The sequence below is a fragment of the Dama dama genome, chromosome 6, assembly GCF_033118175.1.
Source record: "Dama dama isolate Ldn47 chromosome 6, ASM3311817v1, whole genome shotgun sequence".
Lineage (NCBI taxonomy): Eukaryota > Metazoa > Chordata > Mammalia > Artiodactyla > Cervidae > Dama > Dama dama.
Genome location: NC_083686.1, coordinates 479,826 through 504,857, shown reverse-complemented (window position 1 = coordinate 504,857; position 25,032 = coordinate 479,826). Strand labels below are relative to the sequence as shown.

General features: G+C 64.2%; 2 protein-coding genes across 3 annotated transcripts; one reads left to right on the top strand and one right to left on the bottom strand.

Moving 5' to 3' along the window:
- Window positions 1-4,630: 4,630 nt before the first annotated feature.
- IDUA (alpha-L-iduronidase) lies at window positions 4,631-19,373 on the bottom strand. Of its 2 annotated transcripts, XM_061145327.1 has the most exons (14): window positions 19,140-19,373; window positions 18,302-18,442; window positions 8,504-8,589; window positions 8,242-8,349; window positions 7,851-7,946; window positions 7,561-7,763; window positions 7,300-7,479; window positions 7,004-7,220; window positions 6,529-6,741; window positions 6,317-6,438; window positions 6,047-6,172; window positions 5,801-5,877; window positions 5,340-5,440; window positions 4,631-5,214 (listed from the first exon to the last, which is right to left on the bottom strand). In XM_061145327.1, the coding sequence occupies exons 1-14, from the start codon at window positions 19,292-19,294 to the stop codon at window positions 5,108-5,110; spliced, it is 1,932 nt and encodes a 643-aa protein (XP_061001310.1). In that variant the 5' UTR covers window positions 19,295-19,373; the 3' UTR covers window positions 4,631-5,107. The 2 variants fall into 2 exon arrangements, with proteins under 2 accessions (XP_061001310.1, XP_061001309.1); XM_061145326.1 differs by lacking the exon at window positions 6,047-6,172 and having other exon boundaries at window positions 19,140-19,361.
- SLC26A1 (solute carrier family 26 member 1) lies at window positions 15,030-18,294 on the top strand. Its single transcript, XM_061145325.1, has 2 exons — window positions 15,030-15,620; window positions 16,064-18,294. The coding sequence occupies exons 1-2, from the start codon at window positions 15,030-15,032 to the stop codon at window positions 17,591-17,593; spliced, it is 2,121 nt and encodes a 706-aa protein (XP_061001308.1). The 3' UTR covers window positions 17,594-18,294.
- Window positions 19,374-25,032: the final 5,659 nt, after the last annotated feature.

The window sequence follows — 25,032 nt, the reverse complement described above, 5'->3', positions numbered from 1 at the left end:
CTCTTCCAACAACACAAGAGAAGACTCTACACATGGACATCACCAGATGGCCAACACCGAAATCAGACTGATTATATCCTTTGCAGCCAAAGATGGAGAAGCTCTATACAGTCAGCAAAAACAAGACTGGGAGCTGACTGAGGCTCAGATCATAAACTTCTTATTGCCAAATTCAGACTTAAATTGAAGAAAGTGGGGAAAACCACTAGACCATTCAGGTATGACCTAAATCAAATCCCTTATGATAATACAGTGGAAGTGAGAAATAGATTTAAAGGACTAGTTCTGCTAGACAGAATGCCTGATGAACTATGGATGGGCCCACTTCCCACTCATAGCTATTTACCCAACAGGAAAGGATGTGTTAATACGTGTCCACACAAAGACTTGCATGCAAGTGTTCACAGCAGCTTTATCGGTAATACCCCCAAACTGGGAACCACCCAAATGTCCATCAGTAGGCCACAGGGCCAACCATTCTAGGTCCATAGGAGGAGAGACTTTGTCAGCAATAAAAACATGAACCATCTGTCGACTCAACAATGCAGGTGAGTCTCAAGGAAGTCAGGCTGGTGGGAAAGGTGTGGGTACTGTGCAGTGGCGTCTGCATCACCTTCTAGAAAGAGGCAGGGGTCCACAGTGATCAAGGCAGATGTTGGGGCTGCCTATGTGGGTGCCAAGAGGGGGAGTGAGATGACCCCTGGGGGTGAGGGGAATGTCCAGTGTCCAGATTGTGGTCATGGTGTCAAGGACATAGGTCAAAAGTTATCAAATCATATGCTTTAGATAGTGTCAACTTTACCATAATAAAGGTATTATTTTTTAAAAAGAAAAAAAAACAGGCTGACCTGCTAGACAGACTAGAGGAGGGCCCTGGCGGGCGGCCAAGGCCACAGGGGTCAACACGCATGGCCCCTCTGACCGCAGCTGCGGAATGAGCGCCACGCCTGAACAGGGTAACATCACCTAGACTCCAAAGTGTAAGGCTCCAAAGACCTCTTTTTGGCTTCTCCCTCTCTCCTGAGACCCTCACTGGAGCCCCCATGCATGGGGCTAGCCGCTCCTGCCCCTGCACTGGGACCCCCGTGGAGGACCCTCTGCCCCGGGGAACGCTGGTGTGCTGCTGGTGACTCGGGCGGACACCGTAGGGGTGGGCGAGCTTGGAAGGGTGGCTCCTGGTGGAAGCTTTGACCCAAAGCACCCCCCAGAGGGTGAGCTGCCCCACAGGGGCTCACGGGGTGTGGACGTTACCCGGGGCCCGCTTCACGGCGGGCGGTTACAGGCTGGGACTGGAGCTGCTGGGTGTGGCCGCGGGGCGGGACTGCAGGCCAGGTGAGCCCTGGCAGCCAGGCTGACCAGTGCCCCTGTCAAGATGGGGCACCACTCCTGCAGATGGGCATCCCTGAACCCCCAAAGCCAGAGCAGGACACTGGTCATGCCAACCCCTCCTGCCAGCTCTGCTGGGTGGAGCAGCCTCCCTGGCGGGCAGGCCTGGCTGGTCGCCGTGACTGGCCTGCCACGTGGTGGTCTGGGGGCGAGGGCTGGGTCAGTGCTGGCATCCATGGCCCCTGCTTGCAGCAGGGGTGCCCACCATTCGCTTTGCCTTGGGGGGCAGGGGCTGCTTCCAGTGTCCTGTGCTGACCCAGGTGGGGTCCCTTGACCAGGAGGCTGCAGGGGGATTCTGCCCTGGTGCCCAGGAGACAGCTGGTCTCCCGCATGGTAATGTGTAGGCGGGGGTGGGCACGTGAACCCCAGCCGCTGCGCTCAGGACTCTCAGCCTGAGGAGGTCCCATCACAGCAAGGGGCTGGACCCCATCCATGTGCCCCACCACCCACGTGGCCCGGGGCCCCCTCAGGGTCATGGGCGAGGGCACCAGGCTGCCTTCCCTGCAGCCCCTCATCCCCCTGAGGCCCCAAGAAGGGCCCCCACCCCTGCTCCGAGGGGGCCCACTGCCCCCCTTCCTGGGCTGGGCCCAGGTCACCCCTGGGTGTCTGGTGGCATTTGGCTGCCTTTGCAAACCTGGAAGGCGCCCAAGGCTGAGGTCTGAGGCCACAGGTTCGTGGGCAGCCAGCCCATTTTTCCTCCTTCCTGTCTGGGGGTGGGGGATAGTGCCCACCTCAGCGGGGGACCCTCTTGGGACTCCTGCCCTCCAGGACCAACAGCACCCAGGGTGGTCGGAAACGTGGTCTCAGGCCCCGTCCCAGACAGACCAGAGTCAGACCACGTATACCAAGCCCCCCAGTGACTCACACACTTGAGCGTGTGAAGCTGTGGGCTCCTGGGGTCCTTGGCAAAGGTGAGAAGACAGATTACACGCAGAGCCCTGAGCAGAGACACATGGGCACCTTCTGGAATGCTGCTGGAGGCACAGGCAGGCAGCAGATTGTAGGTCTGTGGGCAGGGCTCTGAAACCGCCTGTCACATGAGGCTGGGCCCATGTCTGGGACCCAGAGCCTCGATGGAGGGAAGGCGGGGTGCCCGTGCAGTCAGGAGCCTGCACCCCAGCTGTGGGAAGGGCCCCTGAGGTACCCCCGTGACTGCCCAACGGAGGAGGACCCTCGGACACCCTGGGGGCTCCCGGATGATGGCTCTGGCCTGAGGCAAAGTCACATTCCTGAAAACCACCAGCGCAGGTCAGACGGGGCTCTGGCCTGAATCTCTGAGCCCATGGGGTGCAGCCCCTCCCTTGGGTGTCCCCGTCTCCCCAGAACGTAGGCTGGGCTGTCCACACTCAGCCAGCAGCAGTGCCCCCATGACCCCCTGGCTGGAGGAGGGGGTGTACTGTGGAAGTCCCCAGGCCTGCCCGCCACGTTGGGATACAGCGATTGGGTCCCACATTAGAAACTGGGGAAATGTGATTGAGGGACTCCTCTGGTCTCCATGTCACTTGCCAGACAGGTGTGGGTGACCGATGATCCCAGTGTGACCTGGGACAAGACGAGTCAGCTGACACCTGGACACAGCACCCTCACTCGACTAAATCACAGCCCGTGGCACCAAGATGCAGCCAACTGGCAAGTGCTGGCTTCTCTACCCTTGTGGACGAGAACAGCAAAGCCCTCAGGTGGCCAGCATGGCAGCTCACCTTCAGAGCTTATCGGCTGCACCACCTCTCCCACTGTCTTAGTTCATTCAGTCCAGGGATCTCAGTTTCCTTGATGACATTATGCCAATCAGGGCGGCGGAGCGATGATACGCACCCTGGAGGCCTGGGTAAGGACTGTCCTCCAGCGGGGGGTAGGTAGGCCCTATGAAAGTCCAGGCGATTCCAGGGGAGTTTGCAGTCTGAGGGCGGGCAGTGTCAGGGTGTCCTCGAAGGTGAGGTACTGTGTTGGGGTATCCTGTGAAGTGGGGTACTGGCAGTGTCAGGGTGTCCTGTTAAGTGGGGGTGTTCTCTTGCTCTAGGACCACTTCTGGGAGCCCAGCATTTGGTGGGGCTCGGGGTGGGGTGCAGCAGATGCCGCACCTACACACGCCATTCTGACCCGTCTCCTGGGCCACAGGCACGCTGGCCAGGCACGACCCAGGCCACTGCCCCGTGGGTGGATGGCCCACAAGGGCCCCGCTGGCGGGAGCATCTGAGGCTGACCCCCGACAAGTGCTCTGGTCCAGGACCCAGCATCCTGGACCACGTCCGCCTCCTCCTCAGTCAGGGCCGACTCTGCTCTCGAGAAGCCGCTCCGGGGTGGATCCAGCCCCATTGACCGAGGGACACGACCCTGGGGCCAGTGAGAAGCCAATGCCCGCAGCATGTGTCCCAGAGCCTGGGCCCCATGCGTCTGGAAGCAGGACGTGTGACCTGGAGGCTCCCCCCCACCCCCCGCATGTGGGCCCGCTCTGGGAGCCTTCAGTGACCCTGGAGGGTGGTCCAAGGGCACACGCCCACCAGCGCCTCCGCACATGCAGGACCGAGGCACACATCCAACAGGGCAGCCAGCGGGCCAGACTCAGGATGACGAAGACAGGATACGTGGGGACAAACACCTGGGGAGAGGGGCAGAGAGGGTGCTGCGTCCTGCAGGAAGGCTGTACGGGTCCAGGAAGGGACCCCTACCGCCAGACAGGGCAGCCTCTTGTTGCCGTCCCAGGGCCGTTCCACGGCACATACGCGCAGTGGCCGCGGCAGCAGGGACAATGCAGGCTGTGCAGGGGCCAAGGACGTGGCCTTCCAGAACTCTCAGCCCGGCTCCCAGCCCAACCCCGAACCAGCAAGGACCAAAACATGGTCGGAGGGTGAGGACATGCCAGCAGCTTGGGGGCGGTCTGACAGCACGCTAGCCACGATCTCAGTGGAGATGGTGACTTGCCCCTGGAGACAGCCGGGGCTTGATCGTGCTGGTGAGACCCAGGGATCAGGGCCGAATCCCCGCTGACGGCCGAGAAGCCACAACTGTCTCCGAAGGAGGGGCCCTCTTCCCAGCAGCGAGGCGGCAGCGGGCTCCTGCTGGGAGACTGAGGAGCCTGGGCCACTGCTCTGTGCCCGGAAGGAGGGGCGGGGGGTGATCTCTGCTCCCTGGAGGGTAGGTGGGGTGCATGGTGTCTGAGGAAGGAACCCGGGAGCCCGGTACCCCTCCCAGGATGCTGAGAGGGACCCTGACCATTGGGGTCCTAGGCCACCGAGCCAGCAAGTGGAGAAGAGGCTGCTTTAATGCTGGGGTGTGGTGTTCCCACCACAGAGAACAGGCTCAGGGCTTGCTGCAGGCAAACTACCTCCCCAAGTTCAAACACTGACGTCCTTACCCCCAGGACCTCAGAATGTGAGTGCTGTCTGGAGTAGGGGCCTTTAAAGAGGCGACTGGTAACAGTGGGGCCCTGGGGTCCGCATCCCACCCAAGCGGAATCCCGGCTCCCACGGGTGGGCAGAGGCCTCTGGTGGGCCGGCGGGGATGGCCGTGCCTCAGCTAGGCCGCGTGTCCCAGTGCCCACCATGAAGGCTGTCCCCAAGACCGTGAGCGGTAAGGCCCTTTAAGGGGGCGAGTGAGGGGTGGGAGGGGACCAGCAGAGGGGAGGACTGGCTGGCAGGCTGCTGGCAGTTGGGCTCAGCCTGGCTCCTGGCCGCCCAGGCTCACGGTCAGCACAGGCCCAGTCGCTGGGCAGCAGAGGCCCTCAAGAGGCAGGGGCCTCCAGGTACCGCACGGGGCTGGAGAAGGGGCCTGGTCGGGCCCAGTAGTCCACAGCACAAACCCGATAGGAGCCGGAGACCACAGCTGTGTCTGCGGACACAGAGGTACATGCTCGTCTGCAGCCTGAACCCCTCTCATCCCCCCAGACTCCAGGTGTTGAAAGGCCATGGACCACCCCACTCCCCCTAGGAACTGTGCCGAGGTGGCAGGCACACCTGGGCTGAACACGAACAGGTTAAATGTTGAAGGCTTCCTGCTGATGGGAGCGAACACCCCACCCTCTGGGCAGAACTGGATCTCATAGGTCCACAGGCACCTGGGGAGGTCAGACCAGGGCTGGGGTCCAGGGGGGCTGCAGAAAGGTCAGGCGCAGAGCCCGAACACTCTCCCTGCAGTGGCGATGTCCACTCTGGCTGGGAGGAGAGGGCTGGACCACAAGCGTCATGGGCAGAGGTCCCCTGAAGGTGCCCCCACCCTACATCAGACAGGTGCAGAGTCATGGGCATTGGTGCCAATGTGTGGAGGCAGGTGAGTGTGGGGGACGCGGACATCTCCTGCGGGGGGGGGGGGGGGGGGGGGGCGGTCCGAGGGGCGCTGGGGCCCTGCAGCGGGGAGGACTTGGGGGCTGAGGCGGGGTCTGGGGGCAGGAGTAGGGGCGGTGACCGCACTCACGCACTTGGAGCCCATACGCTCATCCGACCAGACCAAAAGCAACTGCCCGCGGGTCAGGGGCAGAGCACGCAGCCGAGTCACCTGGGGGAGCGAAGCTGAGGGTTGGCGGGGCGGGGCGGGGCGCCCCGGGCGGGCGGCGAGGTCGGGCAGGGGAGCGGCCACCCGCCTGGCCCGGTGGCTCCTCGGGGCGCCCCGGGCGGGCGGCGGGGTCGGGGCCGGGGGTGGGGGGGGCGGGGGAGTGGCCACTCGCCTGGCCCGGCGGCTCCTCGGGGCGCGCGCACACGTGCACCAGCAGCAGCGAGGGGAGAGCCAGCGGAGGGCTCAGCGTCAGGCGGCCGCTGCTGGGGAAGGGGCGCGGCTTCACGGCCACAGGGTCCTGGGGACAGAGTCGGGCCCTCGGGACCCTCGGACCTCGGGAGGCGCCCCTCCCCCTCCCCTCCCCTCCCTCTCCTCTCCCCTCCCCTCCCCTCCCCTCCCTCTCCCCTCCCCTCCCTCTCCCCTCCCCTCCCCTCCCGCGGACCTCGGCCGCGCGCATGCTCCGGAACTGCTCCGCCGAGGGGAAGACCGGCCTGCCCAGGCGCCGCCATTCGCTGTAGGGGCTGCAGAGCCAGTTGTCCACGTACAGCTGGACAAAGACGACCTCTGCGGAGCCAGATGCTGGGGCCGCGCCTCGTCTCCTCCAGGCCCCGCCCGCCCCAGGGCCGGGGTTCCCTCCCCGCGACCCCTACTCACCGGGGCCTGGGGGCACCCCGTGCAGGCTCAGAATCAAGGGGACCGTGCGGTTGGCGTGGGCGCGGGTGTCATCGCTCCCGTAGACCAGCACCGTGGCGCGCCAGGCGTCGGCCGGGCCAGTGGAGCGGTGGGCGCTGGCCAGGACGCCCACCGTGTGGTTGCTGTCCAGCACCGTGCCGCCCCGCGACACCTCGGCCCAGAGCTGCTCGCCGTCTGCAGGCACGCAGGGGCGGTCAACACGGGGGTCGTGGCCGCTCTGCCCTCCCGGGCCGGGCTTCCCACCATTCGCCCTCCGGGGTAGGTCACGCACAACCTCCGCGGCCCGTGAGCTAGGAATGGGGCGGGGAGGGGCTAGAGAAGAGCTCCCCGCTCCGCGGCAGGGTCCGCTGGCCCGCGGGCCTTTGCACAGGCTACTCCTAGCCTAGAGAGACATCCCCCTCTCGCAGCAGGTGTTGCGGGGCGGCCCGCCGCTCACCCAGCAGGGCCAGCAGCGCCATGGCGGTGAGCACCGGCTTGCGCAGCAGCTGCACGTGCGGCGGGCGCGTGTTGTTGACCTGGAAGCGCGCGGTGAGCGTGCGCTGGGAGAACGGGTGCGGGTGGTAGCTCAGGAAGGCGTTGTCGTTGCTCAGGAGCGCGTAGCGGACGGCCGAGCTGGCGTTCGCCAGCAGCAGGTTCTGGTGCTGCGCGATGACCTGCGGATGTCTGGGCGGCTGGGACCGTGTCGGTGCGGCGTCTGCCCCTCCCACCCGGGACTCCGGGGGGCGGGCCCACCTTCACGACCATGGCCGCGTAGGTCACGTCGGCCCTCCAGGGCTGCGGCAGGGACCAGCCCACCAGCGGGTCGGCCTCGTCGTTGTAAATGGGGGTGTCCGTGAACTTGGGGAAGAGCCGCTGTATCTGCTGCACGACCGCCGCCTCTTGCTCTAGGATGGAGATGGAGCTGCCCGCGCCCTGCGAGCGGCTGCCTGAGCACCTCGGGAGGGCCGCTGAGGGGCCGCGGGCGGGGCCGGAAGGGCGGGGTCCCCGGCCTACCTTCTTGTGCAGGGCGATGTAGTCCAGCCGCACACCCACCTCCCCGGTGAAGAAGTTGCTGCCGTTGTTACAGTGCCCCAGGAGGGCCCAGCAGAGCGGCGAGCGCGGCGGCGTGTGAAAGGCGTCTCCAGGGCCGCCCAGGCGCAGAGCCGGGCTGGCTGCTCGCAGACCCTCGGAACAGGCGTCGTAGTAGTTCAAGAAGCCTGGGCGGGAAGGACACAGAGTCCACACCTCCTGGCCAGAGGGGCCCGCTGCCAAGCCCTCGCGGATCCACAGGACCCGCCACCCACCTTGCAAGGTCATGGACACGTTGTCAAAGTCGTGGTGGTCTGGTTCGTTCCATGTCTCAAAATTCCACTTGGAAACATGCTCCAGGCCATACCTACCTGCAGAGGGTCCTCGCTGTGGCAAGAGGGCCCCTCCTCTGGGGCGGTGTCACCAGCTCATGGAGCCCTCCAGGGCAAGGAGGGGCAACCACGGCTGGGAGGTTCAGATGTGATGGGAGGGTCTGGGTCCCTGGAGCTCGAGGGCCTCGCCCCCCTCCCACCGCCCGGACCCTCCCCCATCAGGAGGCCCTGGCTTGGTGACTTCATGAGAAAACCAGGTGGGGTGGGGGTGGGATGGAGGGCAACCTGCCCGGGAGTGCCCGCCCGGTCCCCACAGGGCATGTGCCCCGCCCACCGATGTATCTCCTGGCGAGGAGAGAGACCAGATTCCTCCACTCGAACACCTGCTGCTTGTCCTCGAAGTCAGTGAAGCGTCCAGAGGGGCTGCCCATCAGCTCAAAGCCTGCAGCAACGAGGGTGGCGTCCCACCGCTCACCTGCCTGGCGTGGCCAGGTGGGCACAGAGGCAGCCCTGAGTGGGCAGCCAGGAGGACCCAGAAGAACCAGGCCAAGGAGAGACAGGGAGGCCAGCGGCACCAGGGCGACGTGGCAGCTTACCTGGGACAAGCTGGTTCTCCCTGAGAAGGTCCAGGTACCGATCCAGGTGGGTGAAGTTGTAGCGCAGGCCCTGCCCGGCCAGCCCCCTGTGGAACAACACTCAGTGTCAGGCGGGGGAGCTGGTCCAGGGGCTGAAACGGCAGCCACACTCAAGCAGCTCGGGAACCGGCAGGGCGCCTTGCAGGACTAGGCTCCAGGCGCAACTGGCCTTTCTCCTTTGAGAAAATAAGTATGTGAGCCTAGTAGTCACTCAGTCTAGTATGCATGAGTGCATCTGTACTGGAAGCCCACCCTCAAGCCTTCAGGGGCTCAGAACAGCAGGGGGCTCAGAGTGGGAGGGGGCAGGCAGGTCTTTGGGAAAAGGTACCACAAGTGGAGGCAGGGAGAGCAAGACAGCTCACAGGAATGGGGAGGCTGTGCGGTGGGCCTGGCAGGATGCTGCACTGCCAGATCCTGCACCTCCTGGGGCCGGGGGCCTGGGTCTGGCCACACAGGACCCCTGTGCCCTCCCACTGTGAGAGGTACTGTGGACACAGCACCACTGCCCTTCCCACTTGGAGAGGTACTGTGGACACAGCACCCCACCTCCTCCCACAGTGAGAAGTACTGTGGACACAGTACCCCTGCCCATCCCACTGTGAGAGGTACTATGGACACAGTACCCCCATCCCCTCCCACTCTGAGAGGTACCATGGACAGGTCCCCTGCCCCTTCCCACTGTGAGAGGTAACCTGGACACAGTACCCCCATCCCCTCCCACTGTGAGAGGTACCATGGACAGTACCACTGCCCCCTCCCACTCAGAGGTACTGTGGACCCAGCACCCCTGTCCCTTCCCACTCAGAGAGGTACCATGAACACAGTACCCCAGCCCTTCCCACTCTGAGAGGTACCATGAATACAGTACCATGACCCTTCCCACTCAGAGAGGTACTGGGGACACAGCACTCCTGCCCCTTCCCACTCAGAGAGGTACCATGAACACAGTACCCCTGCAATCCCCACTCTTCCAGGCACCGTGGACAGAGCCCCTGCCCCCTCCCCCTCCAAAAGTCACCGTGGACAGCGCCCCTGCCCCCTCCCCCTTTGAGCGGCACCATGGACAGCTCCCCTGCCCCCTCCCCCTCTGCGGGGTACAGTGGACAGTACCCCTGCCCCCTCCCCCTCTGAGAGGCACCACGGACAGCGCCCCTGCCTCTTCCCACTCTGAGAAGCAATGTGAGCCCCTTTTTTTCCCTTCATATGTTTTTGAGATTTAATTTTTTTTAGCATACTTTGGATTCAAAATGAGAGGGAAGTAGAGACTTTCCCATTTACCCCTGCCGCCCTACAGACACAGCCCCCGCCCCCAATAATCAACTCCCAGAGTGGGACATTTGTTACCATTTTTGAGCCCACACTGACATAATGACCCCAAGACCACAGTTCTGGGTGGTGGTGTGGAGGTAACACGAGGGAGCTGGAGCGGATGGATTTAGGAGGTGGAGGGCGCGCGCTGACTAGGGTGAGCTAGGAGGGCAGTCCAGCCAAGGGGTTTCGCTTGAGGCCCTGGGTGGGGGTGGCTGCAGCGGGCAGGGGCAGGCAGCGGGAAACTGAGTAAGATGGGCCTTGGCGTGCTGGTGTGGCGCAGAGGTGAGCATCGGAGGGGAACCCGGCTCAGGGGCTGGCCGAGGGAGCCTGTGCCCGGTGGTCACGCCGAGGCGTGCGGGGCGGGCAGACCAGAGAGGGTCTGAGGCCCGCCGGGTCCAGATCGCAGCGGGAGGTGCAGCTGCGCCCCCAGCGGCGGCGGCAGCGGAGGGGCGAGGGGGAAGTCCGGGGGAATCCGGCCCTGACCTGCTCTGGTCTGTTTCACACCGGTCTGGACTGACCAGCGCTGAGCCCCGGACGGAGAGCGAGCGCTTGGGCAAGTCAGCACCTCCCTCCGGGGCCTCCAGCCTCCCAGTCTTCTCTACACAAAGTCAAGGCCGAGCCACCACGCACCCAGGTGCCTCCGGCTCCCGTCCGGCCCAGTCTTCCCGCCTCTGGGGGGCCAGCCCCACGGCACGTGCGCAGCGGTGATCCGCCCCTTCCCCCCTCCAAAGGTCACAATCAGCGGCAAACGGAAAAAGCCTTAAGCGATAGGGTAAAAATTAAATGCGCGGCAAGGTACAGGTTCCAAAGTCCCGCAGGTGGGGGTGGGTGACGCTGAGGCGCGGGTGCCAGGCTCTCTCTCTGGATCCCGCGAGCGAGGCAGGCTTCGGGTAAATGCTGTTCCCGCGTTCTGGTCCCGGGCAAGCAGGGTGCCGCTAGGGAAGCCCCAGCCGCAGGGCCGATGCCAGCCCGTTACTCCGAGAGGACCTGAGAGTCCGCTGACCCGTCCGGTGTCGGCTCCCGGAAATGCCCTGGGGGTTGGGACACTTGCTCCTCAAGGACCAAAAGACCCAACACTGGGGGGATCCCGGGCCCAGAATCCCGGAGGGGCGGCCCTCGGGCTCTACTGGTGGTGCCCAGGTCTCCATCCGTCTCAGCCGCCCCAGGGAAGGAATGGGAGCGATCACAGCCAGCGAGAGGGCTGAGCCAGCGCTGCAGCGCGCAGCCCAGCCCAGCGCCCCCCTGCAGGGGCCGGGGTCACCGACGCAGTCGCCCCAGCGCCTCTGCACCCTGCCGCCCCACAGGGGCCAGTCCTGGGTGGGAGGCACAGGCGGGGTCGCCTTCCGCTCCTGCAAGGGGGCAGGGCCGCGGCTGGCGCACAGCGGCGGCTGCAGAACGGCTTCATTCACCGCGCAGGAGGCCAGCCGGGCGGCGCCGAGCCCACCCCCGGCCCCTCTGCCCGAGCGCATGCGCCGCGAGGACCCGGCGGGCGGTGCCCATGCCCGGTGAGTGCTCGCGTCCGCGGGGCGGGGCCCAGGCCTCGCTCGTGGAAGAGTGGGGACGCCGGGTGGGGGTGCTCCTCTGCTGGTGCGGGAAGGGATGCGCGGGCAGGCGGGGGCGCAGGGTGGGGCCGGGGCTGCTCGGCTTGGGGGGCGGTGCGGGGTGCGGTCGCACTCGTGGCGGGGGCAAGGGGCAGAGCATGTGTGGAAATGCACGCGGCGGGAGCGCAGGCCGCCCCTGCTCGGTGCGGGTGGGACGCGCAGGGCCGGCGTGGGCGAGTGCGCGGGGCGGGGCAGAGAGCGCCCAGCGCTGAGGCCGGGAAGTGCGGTCCGGGTTGGGGTTGCGAGGGGGCCGCCAGGCCGACTGGGCGGGCGGGAGAGGAACCGCGAGCTGCGCCCTGGAGGTGAGGATGGGCTGGCTCTTCTCACGTGCCGTGGGATACAAAGCTCCTTTCCAAATACGTGAACTCAGCTATGGAGACGGTAATTTAAGGACCACCAATAAAGAAACAACTGTGTGCACAGGATTGGAGGAGGCAAACGGAGAGCGGTTCCCGCAGGCCGAGGCGCGGGAGATCCCGTGCCCTCTGCGGGCCAGCCACGCGCGAGGGCCCTGCTGTCTCCTGCCCGCTCAGAAAAGTCTGCAGTGGGGTTCAGCCAGCAAGGCCCCGGGCCCCAAGGCGGTGCCTGTGTTCCCTCTCTGACGACAGCAAAGAACATAGGCCTCAAAGCACAGGGGGCAGATGGGGGCACGGCTCAGGCCCCCCCGGGTCCTGCCGGTCTCTCCAAGAACAGGAATGAAGCCTCAGCTGTATCTCCTCACTTGCTTAGACGCAGGGGCTGGGGGAGTAGAAGGCCCGACCCCACCACCAAGACAGCCAGGCCAGCCCGAAGGACAGCCCTCCCAGAGCGTCTCCACCTGCCCAGCCCCCAGCACGGTGCTCCACATGTGGTCGGTCCCCAGAACGCCCTCCTGCCTCCAGGCTCCCCTCCCTTCCCCTCCCTGCACCAGCTCCCTGGCCCATCACATCCCACCACCGCCCCTCCCCGCACTCAGGAACTCCCCTTGTGCACAGCCTGGGCCTTACCCCCACCCAAGGAGACTCCCAGGGTGGGCGGAGCTCCTCTTCCCCAGGCTGAGGCCCCCAGCTCCACCTCTGCCCACGTGGCAGTTCCCACACTACTGGTAGCCAGTTGGAAGATAAGATAAGCACTGTGACCCGGTGGCTACACTCTCTCCAGCCCAGAGAGGACTCTTATCTGCCCCTGGGCAGCTGTGAATCATCCTGCCTGCTCACTGGCCAGTGGCTCCTGTAAATAAACCACATCCTTGGGCAAACAGCTCCCCGCTAGGGCCGAGTGGGCCCTGGTTAGGACTCTGGGGGGTGGGGGGCACGCTGGGGTTGGGGGGGCGCGCTGAGGGGTGGGTGGGGGGCACTGGGGTGGTCCAGGCTCTGGCAGAGTCCTCAAGGACAAGGATTGTGTCTGGAGCTGAGCAGTGGGGCCTGGGCACTGACCACACTGCCCGCTTCTGCGGGGGTGGGGAGACCTCTCACTCTCAGGCGCTCCCCCGCCCATCCTGGGGTTCCGCCCCCATCTTTGCCCCCAAATGGGGCCCCAGTCTTCCCCAGCCAGGCTGTGGATATGAGAACAGGATACACCTTTCAGGGGGCTCTGGAGGAAGGTCCCAGAGTAAGGCCGAGTGTGTTAGGAACCTTCAGAGATCTCTGCCCGCCCCCCACCTGGGGCCTCGGGGGACAGCGGGCCCAGGCCAGCTCTGCCTTGCAGCCCCATCACAGCGACCCCGGCCCGCGCCCCGGGGTGGAGGACACTCACGGCCCAGGAGACGGTCTCCTCTCCCCACGTTGCCCCTCAGACACCCACATGTTCCTTTTCAAGGTGGGAGAACTGAGGTTGAGTAACCTTTAAAGCAGCAGCACACTCAGTTTACTGTGCGTGGGACATGAGGGTAGTTCTCTAAGCCGACCATTTACCTTCCCACTGGCCCCGAGATGCAGGTACCACCACCCTGGAGGAGCGGACTGAGGTGTGGTGAGGCCAGGCACCCGCCCTCAACACAGGGTCAGCACCTGGCTGAGAGCCAGCGGGTTGGGCTCCAGAGGGCAGACCCAAGGCCCCCCCTCCCCCCACTAACCCCGGGCAGGAAGGACACGCTCGGCTGGTTATTGGATCCCCATACAGGCAACCCTGGAGTCTGCGACCCAGAGCAGAAGCTGGGCCGCATCTGCCTGGGGCCCAGCCAGCTCCGGCACAGACCAGACCCAACTCCTGGAAAACAGGACATCCAGGGACGATGCTGGGGGACACATCCTTCCCGCAGACCCCCACCCTTGCCCACGTTCCAGGTCCTGGAAGCCGTGGACTTGGCCCCGAGCCAAGAGCTCACCCGCTGGCTACCCCCGCCCCCACCCTAGCCGCTCTGTCCGCACCTGCAGCCCCACTCCCGGGGAAGACTGGAAGCTTATGAAAGGCCCACACAATTGTCATTCTCTGAGCCTCTGATTATAGAACAACTCCCGGGATTAGCCACTCAGGTAACACTCATCTTGGGGAAACCTGTGACTCAGCAGTCTCTGGAGTAAATGATTTAACTGCAAGCCCAGCAAGCTGGGCAGTCAGATGCTGAGCACAGACCACTGACCGCTGGTCAGCGTGGGCCAGCTCAGCCTGAGCCCACCGCCGCACGCCCCACCCGCGGACTGAGCCAGAGGGTCCCGGGACAGACGCGCCAGGCCTGAACTACCCGCGGAGCCTGGGAGGGGGTCCCTCAGGTAAGAGTCCCCTGGGGCCCACTGCAGGACAGCAGGGCTCTGGCCCACCTGGCCACAGCAGAGGTCAGCACCCCATCTGGAGAGTGGCAAGGCCCGACCCCGAGGTCTCTTTTGTGCGCTCCCAGGCATTCAAACAGTTCTCAACCGACGCCCCTGGACCCGAGAATTCTGGCTGAGCTCAGGGTGTCCAGGGATCCCCGTGTGGTGCCCCGAAGGGCAGGCCTGGGCCTGCACCTGTCCTCCTCACGCAAGGCCGCCCCCAGGCCCCGGGTCCCAGGCCCGTGTGCACTGTGCTCGGGTGACCAGGCTCTGAGTGGGCAGAGACCGTCATGAGGGGGACGTCAAGAGCGGAAGGCCGGAGGGCCCTCAGTGCAGCTGTGAACAGTGCCCTGGTGCTCACTGAGCAGGTGGCAGGTCGGGCTGGGCCCAGGCGGCAGGCTGCCCTCTGGACTGCGAGGATGGTTGGCACGCGCTTCCCACGGTGCCCGTGGGGCCTGAGCCAGAACTCAGCAGCATTAACTCACGCTGGGAAAGGGGGCTGCCGCCCAGGACTCACTGGTGGGCGCAACGCCCCACTTGCCCCCCAGATGCACTGCACGTTCAGGTCTGCCTGAGGACCGGGCCGCAGCAGGAGCTGCTGCAGCGCGGACTTGGGGCTCTGGCCTCTGTGGGGCTGCAGCTGCTGGCGCAGGCCAGGTGTCTAGACAGCGGGCGGAGTGGCCTCTGGTGTGGGCGCAGGCCACTGGCGCTGCGTGGGCACAGGGGGTCCGGTCCGGCTGCGCGTCTGGCTCCGAGGCCCCCTGACCCTGACAGCCTGGCCTCCCCGACGGTGACACCCAACTCCACCCACTTTGCAGGTTCTCCCAGGGGGCCCGGGGCCCCACGATGGAAGCATCCTCCGAGAACACGGAGCAGGGTGGGCAGCTGGTGCTGGTCCGTCGGCGCCTCCCGCCGCCCTCGGGCCTGCGCGAGGCCCTGAAGGCTGGGCTGCGGCGGAGCTGCGCCTGCAGCCTGCAGGGCGCCTGGGCGCAGCTGCAGGCCCTGTTCCCTGCCATCTGCTGGCTTCGCGGGTACCGGCCCCGGGAAGCACTGGCGGGCGATGTCATGTCCGGGCTGGTCATCGGCATCATCCTGGTGCCGCAAGCCATCGCCTACTCGCTGCTGGCCGGGCTGCAGCCCATCTACAGCCTCTACACGTCCTTCTTTGCAAACCTCATCTACTTCCTCATGGGCACCTCGCGCCACGTCTCCGTGGGCATCTTCAGCCTGCTCTGCCTCATGGTGGGCCAGGTGGTGGACCGTGAGCTCCTGCTGGCTGGCTTCGACCCCTCCCAGGACGGCCCGGGGCCCGGGGCCAACCGCAGCAGTCTCAACGACTCAGCCACCGTGCCAGTGCTTGAGCTGCAGGACTGCGGGCGGGACTGCTATGCCATCCGCGTGGCCACGGCCCTCACGCTGGTGGCTGGGGTTTACCAGGTGAGGTGCTGCACCCGCGCCCACACAGGGAGCCTGTCCGGACGGCCACGGGCTGTGGCTCTGGGCCCAGGCATGCCCCACTGCCCCACCTGGCCCCAAGGCCCCCTGGCTTCCTGTCCCAATTGGGACCCTGGGGCCTGCCTGCCTTCCCAAGGCCTCCTCGGACCAGGACACCTACTCCACATCACCTCTTCCCAAAGGCCACCCCAGTCCCTGCCCTCAGCTCTCCTGGGAGGTGGGTGGCGCTGCCTTCTGACGCCCAGAGTCCACGTGTGTGAGACCATGCTGAGCCCTGCAGCCACGCAGGCGCTCCAGTGTCTGCTGGGCCTGTGTGCGCACATGCGTGTGCAGGCCGCCTCACGTGGGGGCCCCAAGGGAGACACGCGGTGCGAGGGCGGGAGTGGGGCTATCCACCTGCAGCCCCGGCCATGCTCCATCCACAGGTTCTCATGGGCATCCTCGGGCTGGGCTTCGTGTCCACCTTCCTCTCACAGCCGCTGCTGGACGGCTTCGCCATGGGGGCCTCGGTGACCATCCTGACCTCCCAGCTCCGGCACCTGCTGGGTGTGCAGGTCCCGCGGCACCGGGGGCCGGGCCTGGTGGTCAGCACATGGCTGAGTCTGCTGCGTGGCGCTGGGCAGGCCAACCTGTGCGATGTGCTCACCAGTGCCGTGTGCCTGGCCGTGCTGCTGGCCGCCAAGGAGCTCTCGGACCGCTTCCAGCACCGCCTGAGGGTGCCGCTGCCTGCCGAGCTGCTGGTCATCGTGGTGGCCACGCTTGTGTCCCACCTCGGGCAGTTCCACGAGCGCTTCGGCTCTAGCGTGGCGGGTGACATCCCCACTGGCTTCGTGGCGCCTCGGGTGCCAGACCTGGGGCTGATGTGGCGGGTGGCACTGGACGCTGCCTCCCTGGCCCTCGTGGGCTCCGCTTTCTCCATCTCGCTGGCGGAGATGTTTGCCCGCAGCCATGGCTATGCTGTGCGCGCCAACCAGGAGCTGCTGGCCGTGGGCTGCTGCAACGTGCTGCCTGCCTTCTTCCACTGCTTCGCCACGAGCGCCGCCCTGGCCAAGAGCCTGGTGAAGACGGCCACGGGCTGCCGCACGCAGCTGTCCAGCGTGGTTAGCGCCGCCGTGGTGCTGCTGGTGCTCCTGGTGCTGGCGCCGCTGTTCCGGGACTTGCAGCGGAGCGTGCTGGCCTGCGTCATCGTGGTCAGCCTGCGTGGGGCCCTGCGCAAGGTGCGGGACATCCCGCGCCTGTGGCGGCTCAGCCCCGCCGACGCGCTGGTCTGGGTGGCCACGGCGGCCACCTGCGTGCTGGTCAGCACCGAGGCTGGGCTCCTGGCCGGCGTCCTGCTCTCGCTGCTCAGCCTGGCCGGCCGCACCCGCCGCCCGCGCACCGCCCTGCTCGCCCGCGCTGGGGGCTCCAGCTTCTACGGAGACCCGGCAGAGTTCGAGGGCTTGGCCCCTGAGCCCGGCGTGCAGGTGTTCCGCTTCATGGGGCCGCTCTACTACGCCAACAAGGACTTCTTCCTGCAGTCACTGTACAGCCTCACGGGGCTGGACGTGGGCTACGTGGTCGCCAGGAGGAAGGAGAGGGGCCCCGGGGTGGGGGCCAGCGAGGGAGACCCCGTGGGGGGCAGGGACCCGAGCTCTGGGAGTGGCACGGCCTCGCTGGTGCCCGCAGTGACCCGCTTCCATGCGGTGGTCATCGACTGTGCCCCGCTGCTGTTCCTGGACGTGGCTGGCCTGGCCACGCTGCAGGAGCTGCATCGAGACTACGGGGCCTTGGGCATCAGCCTGCTCCTGGCCTGCTGCAACCCCTCGGTAACAGACATGCTGAGAAGAGGCGGCTTCCTCGGGGAGGACCCGGGGGACGCGGCCGAGGACGGGCAGCTGTTCCCCAGCGTGCACTGTGCCGTGCAGGCGGCCCGCGCTCGCCACCAGGAGCTGGCGGCCGCCAACTCCATCCTCTAGCGGAGCCAGCGCCTGCGGCCAGCCCCCACACCCACTGCCCACCACGGCCACCCTCCGTTGCCTGGTTCCTCTAACCTAGAGAAGCCGGGGATCCCAAACGGGACTGAGGGCCACACTGGACACACACGAGGACCCACACTGCACCCCGAGCCAGACGCGGCCCCAGTGTCACGCTGGGCACAGTGCTGCGTGCCCACAGTACATGGAGCCAGTCTGACACTTGGCGTCCTGTCTTACTCGGAGGACCCTGAGGCAGTCACCTGGCATCCAAGGTGCCAAAAGGACATAGGTCCTTTGACCTGCCAGCCCCCACCCCCCTGGTGAGAGCTGGCAGCTCTGGCCAGGGACGTGAGAGTCTCTGTCTAGGAAACCCCAGACTGCACACACCCAAGTGTCTCTCACACCGTGTACCTCAGCCCCTCTGGGCCTGGCAGGGCCAAAGGCAGATGGGACCAACATGACTGCAGCCTGGGCCTGACGGGGCGACCCCGCACAGCCCGAGCAGAGCAAGAGTGCCCACTTGCCGCTGCGGGGTCCAGCTGTGCCTCCAGGCTGGCTTCCAGCAAGGCAGGGGGTCTTTGCCGAGAAGCAGAAGGGCATTGGCTCCCTGTGCCCCCGTCAGGGCCCGTGCTGCGCTGTCCTCCTCTCAGTCTTGTCCGCACCTCCCCCACGGGCTCTGCCCAGCGGCCCAGCCCCTTTGTCACCCACCTGGCCGTGATGAGGTCCAGCAGCCAGTGGGTCCGAACCTGCTCGATGCCGCTGTGAGGAACGGCACCCACGTAGGCCAGGTTGAGCTGCTGATCCCAGCTGAGGTCATACCGGTCGGCCTGGCCATGCGGCAGTGGGGGACTGGACACAAAACGGGGGGAGTGGAGCCATCAGTCCCCAGGAGAGGGGCTCATGGAACAGCCTTCACATACGCCGCACCTACAAACCCAGGGAAGGGATGGGGTGTACCTTTCTGCCCGTGAATTTTACTGCCCCTGACATAATAAACCGGTCCCTACTGCCAGGACTGGGTTAAGCCTCAGGTTTATGGGGGTCAAGAGTTCCCAGGGAGACCACATACCCACGCTAAGCCCTGCTCCACCGGCAGGGAGATGTCAGCTCCAAGCCTGGCAGAGGCCACTAGGGACACCCCGCATGGGTACAGGTGACACGCTGGGGTTGCCCCCTTGAGACGGTCTTAGGCCACAGACCCTCCTGCAGCCTGGGGTGTCCTGGGCAGCCCCCAGGCTCTTCAGACTCCTGGGGGAGACCAGGCACACTGGGGACCACCCCGGGGCCCTGACTGCAGGGGCAGCTACTCAGCTGGCAAAGCTCTGCGGGGCCAGCGGACAGAGAGGAGAGCCCCACCTTGAGGGTGGGCCTGAAAGGAAGGAGGGAGCCGCGGCCCCCCTCACTCCGGGGCACCTGCTCCAGCTGCGACAAGGGGCCCCGCAGGTCCGGGGCGGGGCGCGAGGCTGCGGGCCATTTGGAAGGAGCGCGCGGGCGGGCAGGCGCTAGCTGGGCCGCCGCGACCTCGGTGTCCCCGCGCGGAGCTCACCAGAAGCCGGTGCTCCTCCAGAAGGGCCGCAGGGGCCGCAGCGCGCGGGCCGCGTCCACGCGCACCAGGTGTGGGGCCTCGGCGGCCGCGAGCGCCGCCGCCCAAAGCGTGCCCAGGATGGCGAGCAGCGCGCCGGAGGGGCGCGGGGGACGCATGGCGGGGGCGCGGGGCTGGCGCACCCCAATCCCTGCAGACGCCCCGGGCGCTCTGCGCTCCGCGCTCTGCGAGCCGAGGTCCACGCCCCGCCGTCCGGTTCCGCCTCCGGGTCGCGCGCCACGTGACCGCCGGCGCGGGGAGGGACCTCGGCTGGACCCGGGCAGGCGGGGTCAGCTGGGGGGCGGCCGTGGTGGCCGGGGCGGGGCCGGAGCGCGGCCAGGAGGGGCGGGTGGGGACGGTCCCGGGCGGTGGGCTTGGGACTGCGGGCCGGGCCTGGAAGCTGGAGCGCGCCTCCAGATCGAGGGCAGTGCCTTGCTCCCCCGTCTGGAGCCCCTCCCGGCCGTGTGCGCCCCTCCGTCCCCTCCGGCAGCGGGCACCGGACCCCTCCATCCCCTCCCGCTCAGCGGGCACCGGGCCGCTCTTGGAAAGCTCTTGGCGGTCGTGTCAGGGCTTCGGAAGGGCGCCCCGCGGGCCGGGAAGTAGCCTAACGCTCTGGCGGGGTGGTTGCTCCATGGCTGAAACAGCGAAGACTGGACAGTGCGGGGAGGTGACCAGATGTGGACCCATTTGGAAGGTGGGTTGGTGGCCCTTAGAAATTTGGCCGGAGCAGCGTGGGGACTTGTGGTTTTCTGAAAGAGGAGCTGTTGTAAAGCAACTGGGGTGGTCCGGGGTCTACGCTGCTTTTGAGAAGTGCAGTGGACATCTCTGTGGACAGCTGGGCAGCCTGGTCCATGTGTGGGGGGAGGTGGGGTCAGTGGTGAAGCATTTAAGCTTTGAACACACATACACTGCGTGTTTCTGTGCCACTTCACTTCCTCCGCCAGACGTCCCGGGGCTCAGGGAGGGGCCTCTGGCCCCCACATTGACCTCCCTCAACAGCAAAACCCGCCCGGAGTCCACCCTTTTCCACTGTCCCCTGGGGTGAAGACAGAGAGGAGCTGATCGCTTTCCAAGAGTTGACCAACACCATCCAGCCACTGCACGGAGCTGAGCTGCATAGCCGGAGGAGAAGGGCAAAGGTAGCAGAACCCAGGAGCGTCCAGGTGAAGCGCGGACGGCACAGCCAGAGGGGGGCCTCCAATGCGGCCAGAGGGGGAAGGACCCATTACCTCAAAGAGCCAAACAGCAAGAAGGAGCACTGGCCTTCCAGCAGAAGCTACCAGAGCCAACAGAAAGGAAAGGAAAACAAAGTCAGTCACTGTCAGCCAGGTCGTTTAAATCCAGCAAAAAGTATGCTTTGAGATGAGGTCAAAAGAGACGATTCTGAGGGTCCAGCTCTGAGGACGGTCGTCACCACTGACCCTCGTTGGTGATAACTGGTGTCCTTCCAGGAGGTCAGGCATCCTCATAGAAGGAAGGCAGAAAGGTCTGTTGTCCACAAACCCGATGGAGAGCGATGCCCACACACAAGAGTGCTTGTGAGACTTGAGACAGATCCTGAGACGGAAGCCCCTGACCACAGTTGCCAGGAGTTGCGAGGGGCATGGCAGTGCGCGAGCGGCTGGCCACCCCGTTCCCTGAGTGGGGCTGCTGCCCTGAAGGGACTTTGCAGCTGCGATTGAGTTAAGGGTCTTACAGTGAGGAGATGATCCTGGATTATCTGACTGGGCCCTAATGTCCTTGTCGGGGGGAGACGGGGTTGTGGGGGGGAGATTTGACACAACAGAGGCCCTGTGGGGACTTCAGAAGAGAAAGCCTCTTGAAGACTGTCCTAAACTCCGTCCTGGGGACTTGTTTTAATCAGGCGCGGTTAGACCAAAGGACACAGATCCTGGAAAAAAGAGGCAGGCCCACGTGGGGAGGCCACAAGGGGAGGAGCATTATTAAAGGATCCCACGCTCAGGGCGTCGCGAGTGCCCAGCAGCAGGATGTGTCCCCTTTAACAGAGGAAAGGGCAGTGGAAAGCTTTAGAAGCTGGCGTGGGGTGAGTTGGCCAAGGCACTTGAATGACGGGAGATTAAGGCCTGGAACGAGACAGAGACCCGTCTGGAGGCCCACTTGCTGGACTGGAGTTTGGAGGAGGCTGCCCGAGGAGGCCCGTCTGCGTCTCAGTTCAGCCCTCTGGGCGCCCTTGGGGCCAGGCTGTGAGAGTGACCCGGGTGTGTGTGTGTGTCAGCCTGAAAGAACCAGCTCTCCCTGACCCCATGCGTGGCCTTTGTGCACCTGGAGACAGGTGGGATTTCAGTGTATTCATGTGAGACCAGAGATTCCTAAAGTCCCTTACTCCTATCACGTGGGAATGGGCCACTTGGAGGCCCTGCCGCTGGTGGGCTGAGCTCGGGGTCTTTCCATCACCAGGGCTGAGGGCCAGGGGCAGCGGGGTCACAGGGCGGGAGGCGGGGTGTGGCCGCTAGCACCCTTTGCACAGTCCAGGGACGCCCTCACTGAGACTCCGGTCGTGGGCTCGGGGCCAGGCCTGCCCTGGGCAGCCTGGGGGTGGCGCCAGGCCTGCCCTGGGCAGCCCTGGGGGTGGCGCCAGCAGTGGGAGAGGAAATCGTTCTAGTTGCTGGCAGCTGAGGCCTTGCTGCAGAGGCTGTAGAGTTCTGGGTGGGCCCAGCAGCGGGACCACTGCGGCATGGCGTGGTTTTCGTCCACCTGAAATTTTCCTGGGAAAAGAACAGGCTGAATTAGGCTTCATTCTTCCCTTGATGCCCTTAGGTTGGTTTTTGCCTTTCGGTCTTTTCTCCTTCTTCGTTTGTTCATTCATTCACTTTTCTGTTAGGGTTCTCGTCACAGTCTCTGGCTGATCAGTGGGCCAGGGTTTCTGCCAGTAGCACCAGCAGTCTTTCCCCCTCTTCTTTCTCTTAAACAAAAGTCTGTTTTCTCTCTTAAATGAGTCCTGGCCTGTATCTCTAAGCAACTAAGAACGGTTTGCTTTTATCTGCCCCCATCCATCTCTGACTGCATTGACGATTTTTGCTTATTTCCTGTGTTCTTCTTTCCTGGAGGAGGGAACGGCGCCCCACTCCAGTATTCTGGCCTGGGGAGTCCCCATGGGTCGCAAAGAGTCCTGCACAATGGAGCAACTTTCACTTTCACTGTGTTCTCGGTGCTCCAGCCTTTGGGGCCTTGGTCCTGGAGCCGCCGCCCCCCCCCCCCCCCCCCAGGACTGCGCCCCTCCCCAGACGGGTGGGTCCAGAGCCCTCACCCCAGTCGGCCCCTTCACCTGTGCGCACGCGGTGCCTCAATATGCCCCCCCCATCACCCCCAGGCTGGCACTGGACAACCAGGGGCTGCCCCGGTGCTCAGGCCTGCCCGGATCACTCAAGCCACCCAGTCCTGAATTTCCTCCATGGTCCTGTGCTGCACACCACTCCTTCCTGCCAACCCCCGCGAAGGTTCTGGGCCACGCTTTCTTCACTTCTGCCTCCTGACCCAAACCTCTACTCTGGACGTGCCGCCCCTTCTCTCAAGCAACGTGAATAATAAATTCTTCATCCACAGGCAGTGTCCCCATCACTTTACCACATGTGATTAAAACAAACCCTGGGCACAAAGCTTTGAACAGAGATGTCGTGCTGAGGCTCTTGACGACGAAGGAAGGGGCCACGGGCTCCAGAGTGCCGAGAACAGGGCTCAGTCACTGGGCGGGAACGCAGACCTGCCCACAGCCTTAACACACACAGGGGCTCCTGCTGGCCGGGACTGGACCGTGACACCGGCGCAGTGGGACTGCGTGGCAGTGGGCAAAGAGGGACAGAGACACCCAGGGAGGGTCCACGCGGCGGCCTGGTTCACCCAGGGCCTTGGCCACATGCCCACGAGGCTTTGCAAAACGTGCTAAACGCCATATGTAAAGTAGACAGCCAACGGGACTTTGCTGTGTGGCTCAGGAAACTCAAACAGCGGCTCTGTATCAACCCGAGGGGTGGGATGGGAGGGAGACGGGAGGGAGGCTCAAAAGGGAGGGACAGATGTATCCCTACGGCTCATTCACGTTGGGCTTGACAGAAAGCAACAAAATTCTGTAGAGCAATTATCCTTCAATAAAAAAATATTTTTTTAAAAACTTGCTAAATGAAGGCAACGTGACCACAGTAGTTCCCACACTCTCTCGGGTGCCCCGTCACGCTTCCCTCTGGCTGGAGTGATCCTGGGGGGCACTCTGGGGGTCTGGCCAAGGGGAAGTTGGTTGTGGGAACATCAGTTGGGGGTCAGTGGGGAAGCCACTTGCTTGGGAAGTCACGGCCAGACATCCTGGAGCAGAAAACAGCTTCCAGGAACTCCTATCACAGCTGCCCAGCAGGAAGGCGTGAATCACACCAGCTTTGGGAGAGGATTAAACATCCCCTGACTTAACAGGAAATACTGACATCCACAAGATACTGTGGTCCCTGATGGCCAGTGACAAGGACATAACGTAAGGAGCTCTGTCAGATCGGCCGGGTCATTTAGATTAGTCACGACCCAAGGAAAGGACGCAGCCCTGAGGCTTCCCAGCTTACAGATGAGAGAAGCTAACCAAGTTCTCTCCAGGTGTTTCAGCAGTCCTAACTGTTCATATGATACAACCAGCAATGACTCGTCAAGCAGAAACTCTTGTGAAATAGCAGCCACAGGACTCCCCTGGTGGTACAGTGGATAAGGATCCACCTGCCAACGCAGGGATCTGGGTTTGAGCCCTTGTCTGGAAGATAATGCATGCCTCGGAGTGACTGAAGCCTGTGGGCCGCGACTCCTGACCCAGAGCTCCGGAGCTGCTAGAGCCCTACTCCACAACTGATCCCCCACCATGAGAAGCCACGAGCTGCAGCTAGAGAGTGTCCCCTGCTCCTCAAAACCAGGAAAGGCAGAGCACAGGGCAAACACCAGCACAACCAAAAATAAATATGCAAATAAACCCAAAAAGCCACCATCACTGTTTTCTGATCAGTTATGCCACAGGAACTAAATTATCTCTCTCTTTTCTCCCTGGACTATGATACTGTTATAAAGAAAGACAATAAGAAAATGCAGCTGACATAATTCCCTGGTGGTCCAGTGGTTAAGACCCGTAGCTTTCACTGTCCAGGGCCAGGGCTCAATCCCTGGTTGGACAACCAAGATCCTGTAAGCTGCCCAGTGCAGCCAAAAACACTTTTAAACTGTAGATGAGAGAAGAATCACAGTGGGGTAGCAGGCAGTTATGAGTAAAAGTTGTCTTTTTCTAGATTTTGTGATGTTGTGTGCCATTTCTTGGTTTTTTACGTGTTGATTTGTTATGATTTTTTCCCTCTCATTCTGAATAAGTATGTTCCTAATTTTATCAAAACGATTTTGCCTTTTTTGAGTTAGGGTCCCATTGACTTCAGGCTACCCGGAACCTGGGCAGGCCCAGCCCCACACTGACCCGGTCACGTGTTGGCCGTGTGGTGACGCGCCTCGCACCGCACTGCCCTCTTCCTGGGACTTGGGCACGTGGCAGCCTCGGTGTGGGCAGTGCTCAAGCAGGACGCAGAGGCCCTCCCCAGAAGGCAAAGGCTGACCGACTGGCTGAGAGGGAAACACAGGCCGCTCACCACTGAGCGGGTAGAAGGCCAGCCAGGTGAGGGGAGGGTGCAGACGTGGCCCCTCCCCATATTCCCAGGTCCTGTCTCTGCGAGCCCACCTGCTTGCGAGGCCACGCTTGTCCACGCCATTGGCACTGGGGGGCCTGCGAGGGCACCGCTGATGCACGTGCCCCCCCGCCCCCTCCCCGGAAGAGCCAGCTTCCTGCCCCCGCGGTGCACGTTTCTACTCTCGTGCTTCTAGGGGTGAC

Excerpts from the sequence above, each read along its gene's own strand:
- SLC26A1 (XM_061145325.1), top strand. The coding sequence starts at position 15,030 with ATGGAAGCATCCTCCGAGAACACGGAGCAGGGTGGGCAGCTGGTGCTG. Across the intron at positions 15,621-16,063 it reads TGGTGGCTGGGGTTTACCAG|GTTCTCATGGGCATCCTCGG; the intron begins GTGAGGTGCTGC and ends CTCCATCCACAG.
- IDUA (XM_061145327.1), bottom strand. The coding sequence starts at position 19,294 with ATGCGTCCCCCGCGCCCCTCCGGCGCGCTGCTCGCCATCCTGGGCACG. Across the intron at positions 7,947-8,241 it reads CCTCGCCAGGAGATACATCG|GTAGGTATGGCCTGGAGCAT; the intron begins GTGGGCGGGGCA and ends GACCCTCTGCAG. Across the intron at positions 5,878-6,046 it reads CCGAGGAGCCGCCGGGCCAG|GTGACTCGGCTGCGTGCTCT; the intron begins GCGAGTGGCCAC and ends TCGCTCCCCCAG.